The 11,720-nt window shown below is 47.6% G+C and overlaps 1 protein-coding gene across 1 annotated transcript; it reads right to left on the minus strand.

Annotated features, from left to right (window-relative positions):
• Positions 1–2,855: 2,855 nt before the first annotated feature.
• Positions 2,856–11,221, minus strand: LOC119341033 (aldehyde dehydrogenase family 2 member C4-like). Its single transcript, XM_037612930.1, has 9 exons — positions 11,083–11,221; positions 4,830–4,972; positions 4,358–4,741; positions 4,185–4,274; positions 3,943–4,116; positions 3,731–3,868; positions 3,504–3,641; positions 3,342–3,403; positions 2,856–3,263 (listed from the first exon to the last, which is right to left on the minus strand). Exons 1-9 carry the CDS (start codon positions 11,219–11,221, stop codon positions 2,990–2,992), a joined length of 1,542 nt encoding a protein of 513 aa, XP_037468827.1. The 3' UTR covers positions 2,856–2,989.
• Between the last annotated feature and the right edge of the window lie 499 nt (positions 11,222–11,720).

Genomic DNA, 11,720 nt, shown 5'->3' on the forward strand with positions numbered 1-11,720 from the left:
CAGTTCTTTTGGGCGATTCTCCCAGAATCGCCCCCCTCCCCAGCTTCTCCCAGAATCGTCACTTCATATATTTTTTACAATCCTATCTAGTTAAGGTCTAATTAGCTAGGATTGTAAAAAAATATGAAGTGATGATTCTGAGAGAAGCTGGGGAGAGGGGCGATTCTGGGAGAATCGTCCAAAAAAACTGGCCTGCAGGTCCCAACAGTCAGCGGCTGGGGTTGTAGCCCGCACCCACCTTCTCCTTCCTCTCGCAAAAGCAACAGGGGGACCTCCATCAGCGCACGGTCGTGAGCGCGCTGCTCGCCCATGCTCCCCTCCAACCTTATCTCCACCACAGGGCTCGCCAACCACACGACGTCACCATCCACATTCTTTCACATCTCCCACGAAACCTTGAAAAACCTAGGTCGAGCGCAATTGACGATGCCCAAGAGCACCCGAGAGTTCGCTCAGGGCGCCGTTGTGACTATCTTCCTCTTACGTCGTCGCCAACATGTCCGGGGAGTTCACCAACGTCCACGACGTCTGCTAGTCGAGCCGGGAGTGACTAGACACGCCGTCTTCTTCCACTCCTTCACCTTCGGTATATATGATATATGTGAAGCCTAGGCCTAAGTGACCTTATTTTATTCTCCTATACTATTTAACTGTTGGGTGGAGTTTGGCACTCTAGTTGGCATTTGATGTGCAATATCTTAAATGGACTAAATACTTGTTTGTGCGTTGTAACGAGTGCATAAAATGTTGTAGACAATCATGGTAATTTATTGGCCATTTTATTGTTAATATGATTGCATACTAAAAATGACAATTAAATCAATGCTTACCGTAAATGTTAAAAATCTAACGTCTGGATTTTTGGAGATGCCAAATCTAAAATCTGCGATGAAAAATTATATTGTCGCTACCATGGCAAAGATTCATCATGTTTGCCAATGGAAATTGGCAAGGATTTGTCATGCTTACTGAAGGAAATTGTCATGCTTGCGACAACATAATTCACCATCCCAGATGTCAGATTTGCCGTGAATCAACCTGTGGTTGAGTTGGTTAGGTGGACAGTGGTATCCCCAACCCATCAGGGTTCAAATCCTGGTGCTCGCATTATTCCTGGATTTATTTCAGGATTTCCGGCGATGCGCTTTCAGTGGGAGGAGAGCGCTTGTCTCTGTACTGATGCTCAAAAAAAAAGACGTCAGATTTGCCATGCTTAAAAATATGACGTTGGATTTTTCTTAAAATCCATACTTACTTTTCTGCGCACGAAATTCAATACTTATTGACTTATAAAAATGTGATTTTATTTATTTTCCAATAAGACGTGAGTAAGTTGAGGCGAATCTTTAGAAAACTAGTGAGAATAATAGTAATAAAACTAGAAACAACGAAGATGGGTGCGTGGGGGATGACACAAGAAAGAATGGACAACAGAACAAAGACTACTATACTTAGCTCGAGCCCGGATGAACAATTTATCGTAAAAAAATTGACAAGAATAATCAGAAAATTCTAAAAGAAATTGTGCGAAACATTGACAAATGTTCTGAGTGCTTGCAAAATTTCATCATTAAATCACGTTCGTGGAAGTTATGGCAAAAACAATCAAAATCGATGCTCCAAAAATACCATTTGCAAAAGCATTTCGAGTGCTGATTTTGTTTTTTTTCTATCGTGACTTCCACCAATGTCATTTGAAATTGAAAATTTATAAGCTCTCAAAATATTTGTTAAGTTTGCCACAAAAAATTTCAGTATTGTTTTAATTCGTTTACATTTTTTTAATTTAGTGTTCAAGGCGAGCGCAAATATAGAACCTTATGTTTTCCTTAAAGTAGGATAGAAAGGAAATGATATACAATTGGTTGCTGCCAACAGCGGCCGTCGCGGTGCTGGGTGCGATCGTCCTGGCCCTCCGTGCTGCGTGGCCTTTGGCTAAGGCTGGTTACAATGGGCAAGAACATAAACTAGTAACTTACACACTTCCCTAGACTATGTTACTACCTCCATAGTGGGTAGGAACATCTATGTAGTGTCATGCAACGATGTATTTGTTAGGTTATAGACTCACTTTTTCTTCGAGTGTGTGATGTTCCGATAACTTAGCTAGTTACCACAAGCACCTCTCTCTTCATTAAATATGTGTCACATAAGCAAAGTTGTATTGGAGTGTGTGATGTTACTCTTAAGTTCCTCCCCATTGTGACCAGACTAAGGCGCGCTCCTCCATCCCCATGATCTATTTCTGACGTGGCGTGGGGAGTTTTCCTTCGGCACCTCGCAGTGTATACACTGCTCCGGCCACGACGGTTTCTGGACATGTGGGGCTGCGGCGTCCGCGACGACCACACCCAATGCCACCACCAGGCCCTATGGCGGCTAAGCACTTCTTGAGCTTCTCCTCCTTTATGGCCTTCGCTTTGGTACAACGAGTTTACCGCGTAGCCGAGTTGATCTTCCGGGCGAGCGTGATGCTCGGATCCTTCGGCACCGCCGCCGCCTCCATCTCCGACATGTTCTCCGACGGTTCTTTGCATTGGGGCGGAAGGAATGAGAGGGTGGGATAAAAGAGCAGAAATTGGACGCAGAGCGGCGGGGGTGGAAGGAGAGAGTGGAGGATTTTGGCGCCGAAACATTGCGGGATGCTACAAAAGCGCGGGCTAAAACATGCCCGGACCGTGCCGCGAACCGATATAGGCCCGCGTTGGATGTCTTTCGCGGTCCGAACGGATGCAGGCGGTTTGCGGATCGCGGTTGGAGATGCCCTTGTATTGTATCCTCTTGATGCTCCATTTGAGCCAATAAAATCCACCTTTGTCGAAAAAACAATATTACCACAGCATCGACAAACAATGTTGACTCTTTCGAACAAAAGAAAAAATAATACGTTGTCTCTGAATGAACAATGTTTCTCTTCCTTTTGCTGCTTCTCCTCGTAAACGACCATGCGAGACAAGAGAAGCAAGCAACTAAAGAGTGGAGAGCTAGCCTAGAGCCAGGGCGAGTCGTACACAGGGGTGACGACGGCCTTGACGGCGAGGAACTTGTCGAGCGCGTGCATGCTGGCGTCCTTACCGAACCCGCTCATCTTGCGGCCCCCAAACGGGCAGTCGGCGTCCATGGCGAAGTAGCAGTTGACCCACACCACCCCGGCGCGGATCGACCGCGTCATCCTGTTGGCCACGTCGATGTCCTTAGTCACCACCCCCGCCGCCAGCCCGTACCTCGTGTCGTTGGCCTTGGCGATCACCTCCTCCACCGTCCTAGAACCATGAAAAGATTCTTGTCATCACAGATTGAGATTTGAGAGTGCACTAGTTGTATCTCTGTCGGTCACTTACCTGAACTTCATCAGGCACATGACGGGTCCGAAGATCTCCTCCTTCGCTATGATCATGTCATCCTGTTCAGGGATTCCCTACCACGATGTCAGATATACTGGACCGAGAGTGAAGTGATCATGTAACGGCATTATATTTACTGTTCTGTCGATGAATTTCGACCTTAACATCGGTGAAAACCGTGGGCTCGATGTAGTAACCTCTCTGTCCACAGGGCTTTCCTCCTGTCAGTACGTTGGCCCCTTCTCGCTTGCCAAGGTCGATGTAGCTCAGCACCTTCTCATATTGTTCCTTGTCCACCTGGGCACGAGTAATAACGTCCAAGTTTCAGATTCAATAGAAATCAATCTGTGTCGCAGAAACAATGGGAATGATCGATTGTTCTTTACCTGCGGCCCTTGATTGACGCGCGGATCGAAAGGATCCCCGACAACCCAACTCTCCATGCGCTCCGCCAACTTCTTCACGAATCGACCGTAGATACCCTCTTGCAGGTAGACACGGCTCGCCGCGAGGCAAGCTTCTCCCTGCAACATCGATGGCTGATCTCAGCTACTCTAACTCCTATGGCTATGCCATCTCTAATCAAGATGGTGTTCACCTTGTTGAAGAAGTTGGCGCTGATGGAGAGATCCACGGCCAGGTCCACGTCCGCGTCGTCGAAGATGATGAGCGGAGATTTGCCGCCCAGCTCGAGGGACACCGGCTTCAGGTTGCTCCTCGCCGAGGCCTCCATTATGAGCCGCCCAACTGCTGTTGATCCCGTGAAACTGACCTGGACGAGCAAGAAATGATACGGTAACTATTTGCTCATGTACTAAATGATGGATGTTGTGAGATTACCATGTCGACGTCCATGTGACACGCGATCGCTGCTCCCGCTGTTGGGCCGAAGCCGGTGATCACATTGATCACCCCATCTGGGACTCCTGCCTGCACAAGAACACAACGCCAAAAGTTCAGAACTGCGGAGGCAGTGTGTGTCTCCAGTCAGGTGACCGATCTGACATCCTGACCTGCTTGGCCAAGTGAGCAAAGTAGAGCGCGCTGAGGGGGGTCTGCTCGGCAGGCTTGACGACCATGGTGCAGCCGGCGGCAAGCGCGGGGGCGACCTTGCAGAAGAACATGATGGCGGGGAAGTTCCAGGGGATGATGAGCCCGGCGACGCCCATGGGTTCGCGCAAGGTGTGCCCCTGGAACTGCGTCGACATCTTGAGCGTCTCGCCGTGGATCTTGTCGGCCGCTCCGGCGAAGTAGCGCAGGGACGTGGCGGAGGTCCCAATGTCGACCACCCTGGTCACCGTGCGCGGCTTGCCGGCGTCCAGGCTCTCCAGCAGGGTCAGCTCCTCCGCGTGCTGCTCCACCAGGTCCGCGTACTTCATCATAATCCTTCCTCTTTCCTGCGCGGCAGTTGCTTTTTCAGATTGAACTGTAATTCTTTCATTTTTTTTGTGTATGATGAAGAATTGATAGAGGAAAGAATCGTACGGATCCGGGCATGCGAGGCCATTTGCCATGATCGAAGGCTTCTCTTGCGGCTTTGACGGCCAGGTCCACATCCTCCTTGTCACCTTCGGCGATACTGGCGATCACATCCCCGGTCCGCGGATCCCTGGTCTCGAATGTCTTACCTGATCAAGCAGAAAACCAACATAACGGCCGTGAAGTTCAGATCAGAAGGGGAGAAAAACTACTGAATACAGCACCACCATCAGGGGAGAATTTTGGAAAGAAGATCATAACTGTTTAAAATATCTAAGAGGAGTTCTTCCAAATATCTGAATATTGACAAAACAAGAAATATTTCGCGAGAAGTATAGAAAATCCAACCAGTGTTAAAATGAAACGAACCAGAAATTTTATTAAAAAGAGAGACAAAATCGTGAGCATTACAAAAGATATAGAACTATGGTGATTTTTATGAATGCCACAAATCATTTTTGATTTTTCGAAAATAATTATGAGCCATTCTATTTTCCTAGGTTTTTGTATTCCCTCCGTCCCATAATATACGACGTTTTTTGACTCTAATATAGTGTTAAAAACCGTCTTACATTTTGGAACGGAGGGAGTATTAAAAATCCAGTTTTACAGTTTCCACATTAATAGTAACTCTGTCCTCATAAATATGGTTCTCTATATGCTTTTTTTCTTCCAACTCCCAAAAGGGGTCCTGCAAAGGCTGGACTATTTCAGATCCAGATTCTTTTGGCAAGGAGACGGGGAAAAGAAAAAATACAGACTAGCCAAGTGGAGTGTGGTTTGTAGGCCGAAAGACCAAGGTGGCCTTGGAATTCATGACCTGCAGGTCAAGAATGAGGCTCTCTTTAGTAAATGGTTGTTCAAACCTCTTACTGAGGATGATGTTTGGCAAACCATACTGCGCAACAAGTATTTAGGTCACAAGGCGGTGTCTCAGGCACATTGGAAACCTGACAACTCGCACTTTTGGGCTGGCCTAATGGCGGCAAAGAAATATCTCTTTCGCTTTGGGTCTTTCACGATAAAGGACGGGTCGGAGATTCGTTTTTGGGAAGACATCTGGCTAGGCGGTGCCACTCTCCGAGAACAATATCCAGCCTTGTACAACATTGCTCGCGATAAGAATAATACTATTGCGCGGGTGCTCAGTTCATCCCCCTCCCCCCCTCCCGAATATTTCATTCAGGCGGGATTTGACCGGCCCCCGACTAATGTCATGGCATAATCTTTTGTCCCGTCTAGATGCGATTAGCCTGACAGAAGGCCGGTATGTGTTTCGCTGGAACCTTACTACATCAAGGTCTTTCACCGCAGACTCTATGTATTATGCGCTCACGCATTTTGAGGTACCGCTGAGTAATCATAAGAAAATTTGGAGGTCGAAGATACCACTAAAAGTTAAAGTCTTCATGTGGTATCTTCGTAGGGGAGTTGTTCTAACCAAAGACAACCTCGCACGGCGCAATTGGCAAGGGAGTAAGAAGTGTTGTTTTTGTACTCATGATGAGACAATCAGACACCTCTTTTTCCAATGCAACTTTGCACGTTCTACGTGGCCAGTCATCCAAATAGCGTCAAGTTTATATCCGCCCACAAGTGTTGCCAATATTTTTGATCATTGGTTGGACGGTATTTCAAATAGGTTCAAAACGCTATTAAGGGTGGGAGTGTATGCCTTACTATGGTCGCTTTCGCTATGTAGAAATGATTTTGTTTTTAGTGACAAAATGCTTCTCCTTTGCAGGCTATTTTCGATTGTACGCACTCGTTTCGTATGTGGTCTATGCTACAACGACCGGAGGTCCAACCGTTGTTCAAGACGGTGTGTACGCGGTTGGAGCAGGTGGCTACGGTAGTTTTTACCCAACATGGGTGGCAGCATAACCTCCGGATCCATCCATCTCACCTTTCGACATAGGACAGTGTCGGTCTATAGGACTCTACTATTGCCGATTTATCGGTTTTTGTTTTCTTCTGGTTGTCAGACTTTTGATGTTCGGCTGTGTGCATCCTAGTTATGCAGAGGCTGGGTGTTGCTCATAATGCTTCGTATCCACTTGATACTACATTTTGAGTTAATAAAATCGCCCTTTATCAAAAAAATAAAATATTATGAATTTCATAATAAAAATATAAATCTTGCACTTTTGTGTCAGCTTTTCTAGATTCGTTCTAGTAAAAAAAGTCGTGTTCCGAATTCTTTCGTCTTTTTGACTGCCTCAAAAATTATTTGTTTTCATTATTTTTATTTTTTTATTTTACGCAACTATTTGTGTTGTTTCACATGCAAAATACGGTGTCATGTCATCAAGTGTTCGGGTGAAGCTAAATTCCTTCCTACTGAAAATTAAAGATCAGCTTGCCTTGGCTTGATCCCGCAAAAAGAATACTTGCCAGGTTTACAATCTAAGTGACACAAACTTGTATAAATCCAGCTAATAGTTTTTTTACCAATAGATTTTTTTTTTTTACCTAAACTACTAGTACTAATCAGTAAAATCTGAAAGGAATGACCGCCTCCAAGTTTAAGCATACTTCCGTGCCAGTTGTTAACACACTATATTATTATGGCACGCATTGCCGCACCTGTCCATCTTCGATGGAGATTTCATCTCTTATAGACGAAAATAGATGTAATGAGGATGTATTATTTGATTAAAACATCATGTGTAACTGGATAATCATTAAAAGTACTCGTATGTGTCAAGTATATTGTGTACTTGTCGTTCAAAATTGATGGGAATTTGTACTGCTTGTTCTTTGATATTTGCTGAAGAAAATTAAGTACAACTTGCATATGTATGTTTCTAAACTGAGTTTGCTTGACACTCTGAGATTGGGTTTAATTTCGTTATTTCTTGGATGTACTTGTATTATTAGAGGCCTTGAATATAAATCTAGGGCCCTCTTCGAAAAACAATACAAGAGGGAAGTTCTTTTACAATTGAAAAAGGCATCTTTTTACCTTTTTATTTGGCCAATTCCAACGCACAACCGTAAACAAACGTTTGTTTTGTTCGAATTTTATATGTTTGGATCGACAAAGCAGACACGAGTATCCATTTGCGGTCGTCCGTGCATGATTGCACCCAACAGCCCGACGCAATTGGCAAGAGCGTCCGGCTTTTAACTACAATTTAGATTTAAAAAGGCATCAAAAGTAATGTAAAAAGATGACTACATATTACATTAAACGTTCAAAAGTCGCCGCCAAACTGTTCGACATGCATTAAACTTAAACTTGAAACTTCAAAAAAGAAAACAAGCCTTCGCCGCCGTCTACACTGCATGTCGTAGTCCCCATCTTCCTCGCCGGTGCTAAGGTCGACGAAGGAAGGCGGTTGCCACGGGTGGGCTTGTGGCGTCTGCATCGCAAGGGGCAGCATGGCACTCGGGGCGGTGACCATGTATCGGCGCCAAACCACACGGCCAACACAGACACCAACACTGACATAAACGACAGGGTCGAAGTCCACGACCACGACTGGCCCACCGCCACAGGGTTCCACCGAGGCTCTGCGTCGTCTGGCTCCTCCATCTCCTTGAGCTCGGGGATGTCATCGTCCTCGGCGGCCAAAAGTGCCATCCGCACCTCCAGACCGTCCCACTTGGTGTTCTGAAACTCGATCTATGAGTCTGCGATCACATTCCTCACCAGCTCCCTCCTCTTTGGCCGTCATGGACTGATGTGAATCTGGTGGTGGCGGGGACGACAAGGGTGTATGTCCGCTCACTCGTGCCCTAGAGCGCGAACGTGGAGGGCTGGGAAGATGAGGTGTTCTAGAGCGCGCGGTTGCTGGGCTAGCATGATCAGCAGAAAATGTTTGCCGGCGCACATCGTGCTCATCCCGGAACCAAGTGTCCCAAAGCGAGCATGTGAGGCGTACCTGGGATCATCGACGAGGCCCGCGCGGGGTTGATCTCGAGAAGCCACGCGTGGCCGCTCAGCGAAATGGCCGGCACTGGCACCCGATCTAGGCTCATATGCCACCCGGTCGGTAGGTGGGCATCCGAGCACGGTAGCGGGGTGGGGGTGTACTAGTAGTGCTAGCACACGTCCACCTTCATGCACGGGCGGGTCCGTGTCGTGGCGGCGCGTTGGGCAATGGTGAAGCCGGCGGCGGCGCGCGGGCCTGAAGAAGACCCGTCATCGCGGTCGTACTTCCCCGACTTGGCGATGGTGGCCGAAAGCGTGCTCTAGGGTTGGTTGGGGCTCGAGGGGGTAGAGAAGAGTGTGGAAGCGACGAAAATGAAGTGGGGAAGAGGATGTGGACGGCCGGTCCATAGCTTCGGCATTAAAAGGGACGTTTTGGGGCCGACTCGGTGGTTGACAGGCGGGCCCGTCCCACGCGTGCAGCTTAAATATGGGCGGTGGGAAGTGGTTTGGGGGTCGGCATGCGGGGCCGAGGCGGACGACGAGATCCGCGTGCGTGTCCGTCAATTGTTTTGTTTGATGCAAATCCGACCCAGATTTGCTTCGGATTTGGGTTGAGACGGACACGATACGGACAAGATTTGGTCTCGCTCTCTTGCGTTGGGCTGCACCATTTGTCTGTTTGGATCCAAAAAACTTACCAAACCAAATAGGATCGCCCGTTGGAGTCGGCCTTACAACCCATGCATGGACCATGCTTTTGTTCCGAGCTCAGTCCTCACGGCAAGCAACCTTGTGTCCTTGTCAGATTAGACCTCTCCCAATGCAAATGTGCTTAGGCTGGTCATAGTGGAAGTAACATAGATAGTAACATAGATGCCACATAAGCAAAAATGATGATGTGGCAAGTAGTTAATGAGGAGAGAGGCAAATAGAGTAACATAATATGTTACCATCACATAGCGGTTTCCAATGCATAATGAGTCTACAAAGTAATAAATGAAGGCAACTATATTACCACACCTATGACACTACCCACTATGAAGGTAGTAACATAGACCAGTAACATATGTATGTTACTAGTCTAAGTTACTCCCCACTATGACCAGCCTTAGATGAGGTGCTAAGTGCATTAAATACTTTAGCAACTCAAGTCCCCAATGCATAGGTGCTTAACTTGTTGTTGCTAAGCACACTTTATTTAATGAGTTAGCACCTAAAGTCTTTCATGCATTGGTCAAATTGTTTCATTTATGTGGTTTGCTAGGTTCTCGTGCTTGGCATTGGTTCTTTCTGGGATCATCAAAGTACTCTCTAGACTCCTTAAATGTTGTGCCGTGTCATTTTTTTGCTTATGTGACATGCTTAGCATTTGTTCACGATGAAGCACTGGGAAGGGCCTATTGCGTCTGGTAACGTTCGTCGGCACTGGCATCCGGCCGAGCAGCCTGGAAGGCTGGAGCATGCAGGCAAGCATGGGAGCCAGCGACGTGGACGTAGCCATCCGCTCGCTTCTAGAAGGTGACGGACGGGCTTAGACGGCGACAGGCGCTACGGTCATTCGAATCTGATTTCAGTGGCATCTCACGGGCGGGCATGCTCGTACAAACGAGAAACGGCCGTCTCAGACCGGGACCAGATGACAAGGAGGAGGAAAGGAAGGACACACGCGGGAGTGGCCGTGGGGGGCACGGGAGGACCTGACAACAAGGACGTGTAGCACAGCAGTGCCAAGCAGATTCCCCCAGGCCGCTTCTAGAAGAACACATGTGTTGCTCTCGCCATCCGGAGAATTTCATCGGTGCCTCTCTCTACCCCACGCAATGCGCTCCTACAAGTTCATCAGTCCCATGCATCTGGGTATGGAGATCAGATCGCCTACATGCTCATCGCTGTCTTAGCTATGCTTTGTCGTACTTCCCACCCTCCATTATGCTTTGTAAAACTAGGGGACATTATTTTTAGCTAAGCTAAGCACCCCGTCACGCTAGCTAGCTTGTGGCTTCTTCTCTCTTATACTCCGGAGTAGTTTACAACAAGTTAACCATGTTACTTCCGTGAATTCCGCTTAGACAAAATGAATCTTATCGCTTGTTGGTCTTTGTCATGCCATGTGTCCCCAAGAGCTGTGCGTCGTGAACAGGGTCAACAACATGCGGCTCCGCGCCAGAGCTGACCTCAAATACTTGATAGAGTACTCATTTTTCAGGATTCCAAGTTCAGCCAACCACGAGCAAAGCCTGCTCAATTCGAACTAAGCCCAAACTATGAAGGTGAATGGTCCATTTAGAATGGACAAATCCGCACCAATCCTAAAAACTAAGTTCAATCAAGTACTTGATGTCTACGCACGACAAAGGAGAGAAGAGATGCGCAGGCACGTACCGGAGACGGCGTCGACGAAGGCCCCGTTGATGAAGAGCTTTGTGTACCTGATCTCCGGCAGCTCCAAGGACACGCCGCCGCCGTTGCCGTTCTCCCCGGCGCGCTCCTTGCCCCCGTCGCCATTGCGCTCGCTCGCCATGGCCTCTTGCCCTCTTCTCTCGGACTGAGACCGGTGTCGGCTCTAGCGGAGTGGATGTGTGTGGAGAGTGGACCGTGGAGTGAAGACAATGGCGAGGGGTTGCTCTTTGTTTATACAAGGAAAAGTGAATCGTTACCTGCCCGTAGCCATCCGCGCGGCCAGCACACATCTCTCAGCTGCTAACGCGCGTAACAGCTCCGTCCGATCGTCCCCTTGGCGCTGCACAACCCGTGAGATGTATGGTGTCATCGTGGTGCTAGACTACAAATACGCTAAATGAATGCACGTACTCTAGTATATATTATCGGTCTACTCACGCTAGGAGCCTACTCTCTAGTATGCAATGCCAGATCTTATTCGATTTGGCACACTATTTAACGGTTGGGTGGAGTTAATTCCCATAGAGTTGTTGGTATTCGATGTGCGACATGATGCTATTTGCCACTTAATAATTAGCTGCCCTGATTGCAATTTGCAGCTAATAATTAGATATATAATT

This window comes from Triticum dicoccoides, chromosome 7B (genome assembly GCF_002162155.2).
Source record: "Triticum dicoccoides isolate Atlit2015 ecotype Zavitan chromosome 7B, WEW_v2.0, whole genome shotgun sequence".
Taxonomy (NCBI): domain Eukaryota; kingdom Viridiplantae; phylum Streptophyta; class Magnoliopsida; order Poales; family Poaceae; genus Triticum; species Triticum dicoccoides.

Coding starts and splice junctions, on each gene's coding strand:
- LOC119341033 (XM_037612930.1), bottom strand. CDS start 11,221: ATGGCGAGCGAGCGCAATGGCGACGGGGGCAAGGAGCGCGCCGGGGAG. Junction 4,973..11,082: donor CTTCGTCGACGCCGTCTCCG/GTACGTGCCTGC, acceptor CTGCTTGATCAG/GTAAGACATTCGAGACCAGG. Junction 3,642..3,730: donor GCGTCAATCAAGGGCCGCAG/GTAAAGAACAAT, acceptor ACTCGTGCCCAG/GTGGACAAGGAACAATATGA.